We start from the raw sequence: 14,042 nt of genomic DNA on the forward strand, positions 1-14,042 counted from the left end.
AAGTAGATAATGTACTATCTACAGCCAAAAAACCCCTCAAAACAGTCCTTTTCAGGACTACCCAAATTTCACGAAAAGTATCCAGAGTACGCCTCGAAAATACGCTAACCCAACCCAACCCCAATATATAATATAAAAGTAATTGATAAATTAATATAAAAAAAGATAGATAGATAGATAGATAGATAGATAGATAGATAGATAGATAGATAGATAGATAGATAGATAGATAGATAGATAGATAGATAGATAGATAGATAGATAGATTATAGATAGATAGATAGATAGATAGATAGATAGATAGATAGATAGATAGATAGATAGATAGATAGATAGATAGATAGATAGATAGATAGATAGATAGATAGATAGATAGATAGATAGATAGATAGATAGATAGATAGATAGATAGATAGATAGATAGATAGATAGATAGATAGATAGATAGATAGATAGATAGATAGATAGATAGATAGATAGATAGATAGATAGATAGATAGATAGATAGATAGATAGATAGATAGATAGATAGATAGATAGATAGATAGATAGATAGATAGATAGATAGATAGATAGATAGATAGATAGATAGATAGATAGATAGATAGATAGATAGATAGATAGATAGATAGATAGATAGATAGATAGATAGATAGATAGATAGATAGATAGATAGATAGATAGATAGATAGATAGATAGATAGATAGATAGATAGATAGATAGATAGATAGATAGATAGATAGATAGATAGATAGATAGATAGATAGATAGATAGATAGATAGATAGATAGATAGATAGATAGATAGATAGATAGATAGATAGATAGATAGATAGATAGATAGATAGATAGATAGATAGATAGATAGATAGATAGATAGATAGATAGATAGATAGATAGATAGATAGATAGATAAATTGATATTTATACATTAGATAGATAAATTGATAGTTATACATTATACGTTATAATTTGTTTATATATATTAAATTAGCATATTATTTTGTACAGAGCTATACATATATATAATGTACATGGACTAACACCGCGGCCCCGACCCCCGGTAGTTTCTTAAGAGAATACATACAGAGAATTAAAACTTTGAAATCTAATTGTTTGAATCCATTAAACTTCTATGAAAGGACGACGGCTAGAAATCTATTGTTTTCCCTGTTACATACAAGACATGCGTATACCTATATACGATATTCCCGGGGCGTCGGGTCTTGTACGTTTACCTGTATTAACGTATATATAGATACCTGTATATATGCAAAATACTTATATATTACACAAACTATATACCCGATAAAGTACATTACAAATATTCATTCAACTATACAGCCGCAGTTTAGAAATTCATAACCAATTTATTTGAGCTAATCCTGAAATAAAACTCCTGAAATAAAACTGACAAAAACGCCGGGAAATCGCATATAACTCACATATTAATGGACGGATTTGAAATTTGAAAACACCTCCAGTTAGCTTATCTTTCTGGTAACAAAAATATATATGTTTCACAAATCGATTTCAGATACGAAATATCAAAATCGCCGTTTTCTCAAGCGAAGGAAACACACACTGGTCTGACTGCCCATAATTTGTTTATTGCAGCGAGAGGTGTCTTCGGCCAGGTGCGGCTAGAGTCTGTTAGTCGAGCCCGTCTAACGGTTTGACGATATCTGCTCACCTAGCTAGCACCACCTACTACGTAGACGAAAAAAGAAGAATCATGGCCGAGAAGACTCCGGTAAAGAAAACCGCCGCCAAGAAACCAAAGGCAAAAACCCCTAAGAAAACAGCAGCCAAGAAAACAGCAGAGAAGAAAAAGCCGGCACCCAAGAAAGCTACCAAGCCCAAGACTCCCAAGAAAAAAGCTACCGCCTCTCCTAAGAAGGCTAAGACGACCAAACCCAAGACAGCTAAAGCAAGCAAGAAGTAGATAATGTACTATCTACAGCCAAAAAACCCCTCAAAACAGTCCTTTTCAGGACTACCCAAATTTCACGAAAAGTATCCAGAGTACGCCTCGAAAATACGCTAACCCAACCCAACCCCAATATATACGTATAGAAAGTAATTGATAAAATTAATAAAAACAAAGATAGATAGATAGATAGATAGATAGATAGATAGATAGATAGATAGATAGATAGATAGATAGATAGATAGATAGATAGATAGATAGATAGATAGATAGATAGATAGATAGATAGATAGATAGATAGATAGATAGATAGATAGATAGATAGATAGATAGATAGATAGATAGATAGATAGATAGATAGATAGATAGATAGATAGATAGATAGATAGATAGATAGTTATAGATAGATAGATAGATAGTTAGATAGTTATAGATAGATAGATAGATAGATAGATAGATAGATAGTTAGATAGTTATAGATAGATAGATAGATAGATAGATAGATAGATAGATAGATAGATAGATAGATAGATAGATAGATAGATAGATAGATAGATAGATAGATAGATAGATAGATAGATAGATAGATAGATAGATAGATAGATAGATAGATAGATAGATAGATAGATAGATAGATAGATAGATAGATAGATAGATAGATAGATAGATAGATAGATAGATAGATAGATAGATAGATAAATAGATAGATAGATAAATTGATAGTTATACATTATACGTTATAATTTGTTTATATATATTAAATTAGCATATTATTTTGTACAGAGCTATACATATATATAATGTACATGGACTAACACCGCGGCCCCGACCCCCGGTAGTTTCTTAAGAGAATACATACAGAGAATTAAAACTTTGAAATCTAATTGTTTGAATCCATTAAACTTCTATGAAAGGACGACGGCTAGAAATCTATTGTTTTCCCTGTTACATACAAGAAGACATGCGTATACCTATATACGATATTCCCGGGGCGTCGGGTCTTGTACGTTTACCTGTATTAACGTATATATAGATACCTGTATATATGCAAAATACTTATATATTACACAAACTATATACCCGATAAAGTACATTACAAATATTCATTCAACTATACAGCCGCAGTTTAGAAATTCATAACCAATTTATTTGAGCTAATCCTGAAATAAAACTGACAAAAACGCCGGGAAATCGCATATAACTCACATATTAATGGACGGATTTGAAATTTGAAAACACCTCCAGTTAGCTTATCTTTCTGGTAACAAAAATATATATGTTTCACAAATCGATTTCAGATACGAAATATCAAAATCGCCGTTTTCTCAAGCGAAGGAAATTTGTTTATTGCAGCGAGAGGTGTCTTCGGCCAAGTGCGGCTAGAGTCTGTTAGTCGAGCTCGTCTAACGGTTTGACGATATCTGCTCACCTAGCTAGCATCAGCCAACCTACGTAGACGAAAAAAGAAGAATCATGGCCGAGAAGACTCCGGTAAAGAAAACCGCCGCCAAGAAACCAAAGGCAAAAACCCCTAAGAAAACAGCAGCCAAGAAAACAGCAGAGAAGAAAAAGCCGGCACCCAAGAAAGCTACCAAGCCCAAGACTCCCAAGAAAAAAGCTACCGCCTCTCCTAAGAAGGCTAAGACGACCAAACCCAAGACAGCTAAAGCAAGCAAGAAGTAGATAATGTACTATCTACAGCCAAAAAACCCCTCAAAACAGTCCTTTTCAGGACTACCCAAATTTCACGAAAAGTATCCAGAGTACGCCTCGAAAATACGCTAACCCAACCCAACCCCAATATATACGTATAGAAAGTAATTGATAAAATTAATAAAAACAAAGATAGATAGATAGATAGATAGATAGATAGATAGATAGATAGATAGATAGATAGATAGATAGATAGATAGATAGATAGATAGATAGATAGATAGATAGATAGATAGATAGATAGATAGATAGATAGATAGATAGATAGATAGATAGATAGATAGATAGATAGATAGATAGATAGATAGATAGATAGATAGATAGATAGATAGATAGATAGATAGATAGATAGATAGATAGATAGATAGATAGATAGATAGATAGATAGATAGATAGATAGATAGATAGATAGATAGATAGATAGATAGATAGATAGATAGATAGATAGATAGATAGATAGATAGATAGATAGATAGATAGATAGATAGATAGATAGATAGATAGATAGATAGATAGATAGATAGATAGATAGATAGATAGATAGATAGATAGATAGATAGATAGATAGATAGATAGATAGATAGATAGATAGATAGATAGATAGATAGATAGATAGATAGATAGATAGATAGATAGATAGATAAATAGATAGATAGATAAATTGATAGTTATACATTATACGTTATAATTTGTTTATATATATTAAATTAGCATATTATTTTGTACAGAGCTATACATATATATAATGTACATGGACTAACACCGCGGCCCCGACCCCCGGTAGTTTCTTAAGAGAATACATACAGAGAATTAAAACTTTGAAATCTAATTGTTTGAATCCATTAAACTTCTATGAAAGGACGACGGCTAGAAATCTATTGTTTTCCCTGTTACATACAAGACATGCGTATATCTATATATACGATATTCCCGGGGCGTCGGGCCTTGTACGTTTACCTGTATTAACGTATATATAGATACCTGTATATATGCAAAATACTTATATATTACACAAACTATATACCCGATAAAGTACATTACAAATATTCATTCAACTATACAGCCGCAGTTTAGAAATTCATAACCAATTTATTTGAGCTAATCCTGAAATAAAACTGACAAAAACGCCGGGAAATCGCATATAACTCACATATTAATGGACGGATTTGAAATTTGAAAACACCTCCAGTTAGCTTATCTTTCTGGTAACAAAAATATATATGTTTCACAAATCGATTTCAGATACGAAATATCAAAATCGCCGTTTTCTCAAGCGAAGGAAATTTGTTTATTGCAGCGAGAGGTGTCTTCGGCCAAGTGCGGCTAGAGTCTGTTAGTCGAGCTCGTCTAACGGTTTGACGATATCTGCTCACCTAGCTAGCATCAGCCAACCTACGTAGACGAAAAAAGAAGAATCATGGCCGAGAAGACTCCGGTAAAGAAAACCGCCGCCAAGAAACCAAAGGCAAAAACCCCTAAGAAAACAGCAGCCAAGAAAACAGCAGAGAAGAAAAAGCCGGCACCCAAGAAAGCTACCAAGCCCAAGACTCCCAAGAAAAAAGCTACCGCCTCTCCTAAGAAGGCTAAGACGACCAAACCCAAGACAGCTAAAGCAAGCAAGAAGTAGATAATGTACTATCTACAGCCAAAAAACCCCTCAAAACAGTCCTTTTCAGGACTACCCAAATTTCACGAAAAGTATCCAGAGTACGCCTCGAAAATACGCTAACCCAACCCAACCCCAATACACCCAATATATACGTATAGAAAGTAATTGATAAAATTAATAAAAACAAAGATAGATAGATAGATAGATAGATAGATAGATAGATAGATAGATAGATAGATAGATAGATAGATAGATAGATAGATAGATAGATAGATAGATAGATAGATAGATAGATAGATTAGATAGATAGATAATAGATAGATAGATAGATAGATAGATAGATAGATAGATAGATAGATAGATAGATAGATAGATAGATAGATAGATAGATAGATAGATAGATAGATAGATAGATAGATAGATAGATAGATAGATAGATAGATAGATAGATAGATAGATAGATAGATAGATAGATAGATAGATAGATAGATAGATAGATAGATAGATAGATAGATAGATAGATAGATAGATAGATAGATAGATAGATAGATAGATAGATAGATAGATAGATAGATAGATAGATAGATAGATAGATAGATAGATAGATAGATAGATAGATAGATAGATAGATAGATAGATAGATAGATAGATAGATAGATAGATAGATAGATAGATAGATAGATAGATAGATAGATAGATAGATAGATAGATAGATAGATAGATAGATAGATAGATAGATAGATAGATAGATAGATAGATAGATATAGATAGATAGATAGATAGAAAGATAGATAGATATAGATATAGATAGATAAGATGATAGATAATATAAATAATAGATATAATATAGTTATACATTATACGTTATAATTTGTTTATATATATTAAATTAGCATATTATTTTGTACAGAGCTATACATATATATAATGTACATGGACTAACACCGCGGCCCCGACCCCCGGTAGTTTCTTAAGAGAATACATACAGAGAATTAAAACTTTGAAATCTAATTGTTTGAATCCATTAAACTTCTATGAAAGGACGACGGCTAGAAATCTATTGTTTTCCCTGTTACATACAAGACATGCGTATACCTATATACGATATTCCCGGGGCGTCGGGTCTTGTACGTTTACCTGTATTAACGTATATATAGATACCTGTATATATGCAAAATACTTATATATTACACAAACTATATACCCGATAAAGTACATTACAAATATTCATTCAACTATACAGCCGCAGTTTAGAAATTCATAACCAATTTATTTGAGCTAATCCTGAAATAAAACTGACAAAAACGCCGGGAAATCGCATATAACTCACATATTAATGGACGGATTTGAAATTTGAAAACACCTCCAGTTAGCTTATCTTTCTGGTAACAAAAATATATATGTTTCACAAATCGATTTCAGATACGAAATATCAAAATCGCCGTTTTCTCAAGCGAAGCGAAGGAAATTTGTTTATTGCAGCGAGAGGTGTCTTCGGCCAAGTGCGGCTAGAGTCTGTTAGTCGAGCTCGTCTAACGGTTTGACGATATCTGCTCACCTAGCTAGCATCAGCCACTACGAACTAAAAAAAAAAGAAGAATCATGGCCGAGAAGACTCCGGTAAAGAAAACCGCCGCCAAGAAACCAAAGGCAAAAACACCTAAGAAAACAGCAGCCAAGAAAACAGCAGAAAAGAAAAAGCCGGCACCCAAGAAAGCTACCAAGCCCAAGACTCCCAAGAAAAAAGCTACCGCCTCTCCTAAGAAGGCTAAGACGACCAAACCCAAGACAGCTAAAGCAAGCAAGAAGTAGATAATGTACTATCTACAGCCAAAAAACCCCTCAAAACAGTCCTTTTCAGGACTACCCAAATTTCACGAAAAGTATCCAGAGTACGCCTCGAAAATATCACCCAACCCAACGCTAACCCAACCCAACCCCAATATATACGTATAGAAAGTAATTAATAAAATTAATAAAAACAAAGATAGATAGATAGATAGATAGATAGATAGATAGATAGATAGATAGATAGATAGATAGATAGATAGATAGATAGATAGATAGATAGATAGATAGATAGATAGATAGTTATAGATAGATAGATAGATAGATAGTTATAGATATATAGATAGATAGATAGATAGATAGATAGATAGATAGATAGATAGATAGATAGATAGATAGATAGATAGATAGATAGATAGATAGATAGATAGATAGATAGATAGATAGATAGATAGATAGATAGATAGATAGATAGATAGATAGATAGATAGATAGATAGATAGATAGATAGATAGATAGATAGATAGATAGATAGATAGATAGATAGATAGATAGATAGATAGATAGATAGATAGATAGATAGATAGATAGATAGATAGATAGATAGATAGATAGATAGATAGATAGATAGATAGATAGATAGATAGATAGATAGATAGATAGATAGATAGATAGATAGATAGATAGATAGATAGATAGATAGATAGATAGATAGATAGATAGATAGATAGATAGATAGATAAATAGATAGATAGATAAATTGATAGTTATACATTATACGTTATAATTTGTTTATATATATTAAATTAGCATATTATTTTGTACAGAGCTATACATATATATAATGTACATGGACTAACACCGCGGCCCCGACCCCCGGTAGTTTCTTAAGAGAATACATACAGAGAATTAAAACTTTGAAATCTAATTGTTTGAATCCATTAAACTTCTATGAAAGGACGACGGCTAGAAATCTATTGTTTTCCCTGTTACATACAAGACATGCGTATACCTATATACGATATTCCCGGGGCGTCGGGTCTTGTACGTTTACCTGTATTAACGTATATATAGATACCTGTATATATGCAAAATACTTATATATTACACAAACTATATACCCGATAAAGTACATTACAAATATTCATTCAACTATACAGCCGCAGTTTAGAAATTCATAACCAATTTATTTGAGCTAATCCTGAAATAAAACTGACAAAAACGCCGGGAAATCGCATATAACTCACATATTAATGGACGGATTTGAAATTTGAAAACACCTCCAGTTAGCTTATCTTTCTGGTAACAAAAATATATATGTTTCACAAATCGATTTCAGATACGAAATATCAAAATCGCCGTTTTCTCAAGCGAAGGAAATTTGTTTATTGCAGCGAGAGGTGTCTTCGGCCAAGTGCGGCTAGAGTCTGTTAGTCGAGCTCGTCTAACGGTTTGACGATATCTGCTCACCTAGCTAGCATCAGCCAACCTACGTAGACGAAAAAAGAAGAATCATGGCCGAGAAGACTCCGGTAAAGAAAACCGCCGCCAAGAAACCAAAGGCAAAAACCCCTAAGAAAACAGCAGCCAAGAAAACAGCAGAGAAGAAAAAGCCGGCACCCAAGAAAGCTACCAAGCCCAAGACTCCCAAGAAAAAAGCTACCGCCTCTCCTAAGAAGGCTAAGACGACCAAACCCAAGACAGCTAAAGCAAGCAAGAAGTAGATAATGTACTATCTACAGCCAAAAAACCCCTCAAAACAGTCCTTTTCAGGACTACCCAAATTTCACGAAAAGTATCCAGAGTACGCCTCGAAAATACGCTAACCCAACCCAACCCCAATATATACGTATAGAAAGTAATTAATAAAATTAATAAAAACAAAGATAGATAGATAGATAGATAGATAGATAGATAGATAGATAGATAGATAGATAGATAGATAGATAGATAGATAGATAGATAGATAGATAGATAGATAGATAGATAGATAGATAGATAGATAGATAGTTATAGATAGATAGATAGATAGATAGATAGATAGATAGATAGATAGATAGATAGATAGATAGATAGATAGATAGATAGATAGATAGATAGATATATAGATAGATAGATAGATAGATAGATAGATAGATAGATAGATAGATAGATAGATAGATAGATAGATAGATAGATAGATAGATAGATAGATAGATAGATAGATAGATAGATAGATAGATAGATAGATAGATAGATAGATAGATAGATAGATAGATATAGATAGATAGATAGATAGATAGATAGATAGATAGATAGATAGATAATCGGGCGATGCGGGCTGACACGTCCGAAGAAAAGCCTGCCTGAGCGAGGCCTCCTGAGATAGCTTCCACGCGTGAAGGTGGAGGATCTCGGGACGTGAATGCATCGTCCGTGACCGAGGCTGGCGCAGGAGATTGGATCTGAGTGGAAGAACCAGAGGAACATCCACCAGAAACGACAATAGCTCCGGAAACCATGGTTGTCTCGGCCACAGGGGCGCTATCAGAAGGAGGGAGCAATGATGCGTCCGAAACTTCTGTAGAACCCTGCCCACCAGGTTGAATGGAGGGAATGCATAAGCCTGCATCCCCTCCCAATCCAGAGATAGCGCGTCCACAGCCCAAGCCAATTGGTCTGGCACCGGAGAGACAAAGGTTGGCAGCTGATTGTTCAGGGAAGTGGCGAAAAGGTCTATATGAGGCCTGTCCCACACCTGACAAATGCCCTCGAAGATCGAGGGATTTAGTTGCCATTCTGTCAGAACCGGCTGGCGGCGCCTGGAGAGAGTATCCGCCAGAACATTCAACCTGCCTGGAAGATGCTTGACTAGAATAGTCAACTGCATTTCCTGACAGAGAAGAAGAACACGGATAGCGAGGGCACAAAGGACGTGGGACCTTGTCCCCCCCTGTCTCTCCAGATACGCGACAACTGTAGAGTTGTCCGTAGCCACACAAACCACCTTGGAATGCAGAATCTTTCGAAAAGCCTGCAAAGCCAACAGAACAGCCCTCATCTCCAGCACATTGATGTGCTCGGAGAGCTGATCCCCAGACCATTCCCCCGACCGGCAATGGCCATCGAGGTAAGCCCCCCAACCTGTCATGGACGCGTCCGTGAACAAGGTCATGGTGGGAGCTGGCTTGGACAACGGAACCCCCTGTAGAACATTGTCTTTGAGAGTCCACCACCGTGCAAACTCCTTCACGGACTGGTTGAGAGGAAGCCAAGCCTCCCATTCCCTGCTGGCAGGAACCCAGTTCGCGAGGAGAAACATCTGGAGAGGTCTGATGTGAAGTCTCCCAAGGGGGACTACATCTGCCAGGGAGTTGAGATAACCCAGAAAACTGAGAAACCAACGCACCTGGACGTGTGACCAACTGATGAAGGTCAGAGCAAGATCTCTGGCCTTCTCGAACTTCTCCAAAGGTGGAAGGGCAATGCCCTGAACCGTGTTGAAACGGTTTCCCAGGAAGACAAAGTCTCGAGAAGGGGAGACCTCGGACTTCTCTCTGGAAGGAATGAAGCCGACTTTGAGCAAAAGTTTCAGGACCAGACGGGTGTTCTGCACCAAAGATTCCCGCACTAGGTGGAGCATGAGGGAATCGTCGAAATAGATGTGAACATCTATTCCCCTGGAGTGCAGAAACCCCACGACAACCTGCAGCAGCTTGGTGAAAACCAAAGGAGCTGTCGTGAGCCCGAAAGGCATGGCCCGGAACTGAAAAACCTTCCCGTTGCAAGTGAAACGGAGGAATTTCCGTGCCGACTTCTTGATGGGAATGTGGAAGTAGGCATCCTTCAGATCTACTGAAGTAGCCCACATCCCCTCTCTCACCGAAGCTATGATGCTCCGTGGAGTCTCCATCTTGAAGTGAGGAGAATCTACGTGCCTGTTGAAGGCACTTAGATCTATGATGGGACGCCAAGCTCCGGACTTTTTCCGAACCAGAAACATTCTGGAATAAAAGCCTGGAGTGCATTCCACCATAGGCACCTCCTCGACCGCGCCCTTTAAAAGCATGGTCCTTACTTCCTCCTGGATGGCAAGTGCCTTTTCTGGATCCCCCGGAGGAGGGAAGAAGATAGGTCTTGATGCCAAGGGCGGATCCCGCAAGAGGGGAATGCCCAACCCCTCCTTGACCACAGACAAGGCCCATGTGTCCTCTGTGATTTCCTTCCACTCTGGGAGGAAGAAGGACAGACGACCTCCTACAGGAAGATCGGGACGAGGAAGATCGAGACCCTCCCAGGCGGGAGAATCGCTTCCTAACCCGAAACTGAATCCTGCGGGAGAAGGACCGGAATCTAAAACTGGAGGAGCGGAGTCCTCCAGAACAGACCCCTCGTCTGGAATGGCCAAGGAGGGGGAAAAAGAGTCAGGAACTCTTCTTCTTACCCCCAGGAGGGTTCTTGCCCTTCTTACCCTTCCCCTTGTTGCCCTTGAAGTAAGGCTTCGACTTCGGCTGTGCAGTAGACTGAGGAGCTGAAGTTCTAGCCTTCTTCTTGGGAGGCACGGACCCCTGCGAGGTACTGGCCTTCACGGTCTGCAATCTCTTCAAAAGAAGGGCAGAAGCGACCGAGTCCTCCTTCAAATCCTTCTGAACAGAAGGAAGAGTCCCTCCAAAAAGAGTGGACCCAGAGAAGGGGGCAGTCAACAATCGGGACCGGTAAGGTTCTTCGACCGGGCGGTTTTTCAACACAGAAAAACGCCTAGCCAACAAGACATTGGCGAGCAATGACACCTGTAAAGACGCCAAGGCTCTCAATGCCCTGTTCAGGGCAGAGGTAACTCTGTCCTGAATGTCGGCCTGCTCTGTCTCAGATATCCGACTCTCAGGCACATCGGATACCCTATATAGACTAACCGTCAGAAAGTCTATATAAGACAGAATTTGAATGGAAAGGCGCAGCAGCCTCTCCATCTTGTGGTGCTCCTTGGAGCCGAACACCACCTGGTCCACTGACTTGCCGGGCCAAGCTGCCAATTCTCTAGACTCCAGCTTAGCTGGCTGAGAGGACAGCAGTCCATCGTGAATGGCATAATCAGAGGCCTGAACCTCTGATAAATCACCAACACTGAGCTGCAACCCGGCAAACCCAGGCGTGCGAGATGAAGAAGAATTCTTCTCCATAACTCGAGACTGGGCAGTGGCCAGAGCTGAAGACACAATAGTGCCTTCTGGCAGTGAGCGATCTGACTGAGCAGATGCCCGTGGAGCCACCAAAGAACCCAAAAGGGTGGTGGACTCCGGGATGGATGATGCGGAAGGTGGTGGGCAAACCTCCGCCCCGAGAATCCGAGATACATCGGCCCTAAGGGCCCGCATCCCAGACAAAACCTGCTGGGCATCCACCTCAGCAGCCTCGAGGTCACCCTCCTCCTGGAAATCTTCAACCTGAGGATCTGCATCCGACAAACCAGATTGGTCAATATCGGAGCAGCCAGGGGAGAGATGAACAACATCATCATCCTCTGCCGAACCCACGACCTCACAGTCCATATCCTCCTCGTTGCCTGGACCCGAGGTCCCAACGGGGAGAAAAGGGCCAGCAAAAGAGACAGACTCAGGAAAACTCTCCTGAGCAGGCTCCAACAAGTGGCGTTTAGGAGCCGAACTCCTAACCACAGAAGCTGAGGGCTTCGACCTAACGGTCGAAGCTCGACCCTTGGACTCGGAGACAAACGGGACTGCACGAGAAGCAGAAGTCCTAAAGGTCCGGCGAACCTTTCTAGGACCGGCACCCGAAGCAGCAGTAGGTTGGGGGGGAGCAACCGAACCGCTGACAGGCCTCCGCGAGGGAGAGACCAAACCCCAAGGGTTCCAAGAAGGAATAGCCATGGGGTTAAAACCGTATCCCTGAAAATACGGAAAAGGTCCCGTGGGTTGGGAGTGACCCCAGAACTGGCCAAACTGGCCTGCCTGAGACTGGGGCTGGCCAACCTGACCAAAGGACGAGGTTGGACCACCACTCCCTCCAAGTGGAAACCCGGACATGTATGGGCTAGGCCCATAACTGCCGGGTGCTGCTGAAACCCAAAACCATCCGCAGGCTGGTTTGGGGGGCCCAAGGATGGTTGCCCGCAGGCACCCGTATACCCTAAGCCAGGGGGAAAAGGAGGCCGAAAATCGGACACCTGACCAACAAACCCAGGACCCTGAGGATGACCCCCTGGGAAAACCGAGCCAGCACACTCAGGAGCGGACCTAATAGGACCGGGACCAGGTAACTGGACGGGAGGGAAAGTTGGACCAGAATTGATGCCGGGATTAGAGAGCTGCGCATCACTAATCCCAGTGGAAACGGACAAACCAGAAAGGAAGTCTGTAGTCCCTGAACCCAAACTCGGACGAATAGGTCCGGCATCAAGACCGCCCCCAACAGCAACACCACCTGGAATGCCGGAGCCGCTGACAACGTCAGAGACCGGCGGCTGGTAGTCCCTACCCGAAGGCAAGCATGGAAGCTTACGAGCATTCCCAGCCAATTCGACCCTAGACCGAGAAACGTCAGGGTCAGGCTGCCCCTCCCCTACTCCAGGAACATCCTGGACAGGAGGGACCACCCCCTGATCTCGAGAAGAACCTGTAGAGACAGGAACTACCGAGACAGGAACAGAAACAGAACTAGAAGCCTGCTTCCTTCTCCTCCCGTAAGATGAGGACGAATCCCTCTTACGGGAGGACGAAGATCGCCTTGGTGTAATGCCGGCCTGGCCAAGAGCCTCTCCAACTGGACAAAGTTCACAAGGAGAGGACTCATGACAAGGGCGACATAGGGGACATGCATCATGTGGGTCCCGTTCCTCATAGAAATGGGAACACCCATGAGCAGACCCCTGACGCTGACCCGAGCGGGACATACCAGGCATTACAACGACAATTACGTAAACAAGGTAAGAAAATTACGTCAAAAACGTAAAATATAAGCAACACACGCTAAACCCGTAAAAAACAGTGTTAGGTGACACAAATC

General features: G+C 39.9%; 4 protein-coding genes across 4 annotated transcripts in view; 3 read left to right on the plus strand and 1 right to left on the minus strand.

The window, feature by feature from the left end:
- Window positions 1-1,945, plus strand: part of LOC138326541 (histone H1-like protein HC2) — a 2,149-nt gene extending 204 nt beyond the window's left edge. The window contains exon 2 of the mRNA XM_069272639.1: window positions 1,698-1,945. Within this exon, the coding sequence (XP_069128740.1) occupies window positions 1,698-1,945 (248 nt within the window). The remainder of the gene's footprint in view (window positions 1-1,697) is intronic.
- A 1,458-nt stretch (window positions 1,946-3,403) lies between these two features.
- LOC138326542 (uncharacterized) lies at window positions 3,404-5,270 on the plus strand. Its single transcript, XM_069272640.1, has 2 exons — window positions 3,404-3,598; window positions 5,025-5,270. Exons 1-2 carry the CDS (start codon window positions 3,404-3,406, stop codon window positions 5,268-5,270), a joined length of 441 nt encoding a protein of 146 aa, XP_069128741.1.
- A 1,584-nt stretch (window positions 5,271-6,854) lies between these two features.
- On the plus strand, window positions 6,855-8,764 carry LOC138326543 (uncharacterized). Its single transcript, XM_069272641.1, has 2 exons — window positions 6,855-7,049; window positions 8,519-8,764. Exons 1-2 carry the CDS (start codon window positions 6,855-6,857, stop codon window positions 8,762-8,764), a joined length of 441 nt encoding a protein of 146 aa, XP_069128742.1.
- Window positions 8,765-8,772: 8 nt separating this feature from the next.
- LOC138326544 (uncharacterized) lies at window positions 8,773-13,938 on the minus strand. Its single transcript, XM_069272642.1, has 4 exons — window positions 13,209-13,938; window positions 11,464-13,095; window positions 9,386-11,414; window positions 8,773-8,776 (listed from the first exon to the last, which is right to left on the minus strand). Exons 1-4 carry the CDS (start codon window positions 13,936-13,938, stop codon window positions 8,773-8,775), a joined length of 4,395 nt encoding a protein of 1,464 aa, XP_069128743.1.
- Between the last annotated feature and the right edge of the window lie 104 nt (window positions 13,939-14,042).

This window comes from Argopecten irradians, chromosome 6, assembly GCF_041381155.1.
Source record: "Argopecten irradians isolate NY chromosome 6, Ai_NY, whole genome shotgun sequence".
NCBI lineage: Eukaryota > Metazoa > Mollusca > Bivalvia > Pectinida > Pectinidae > Argopecten > Argopecten irradians.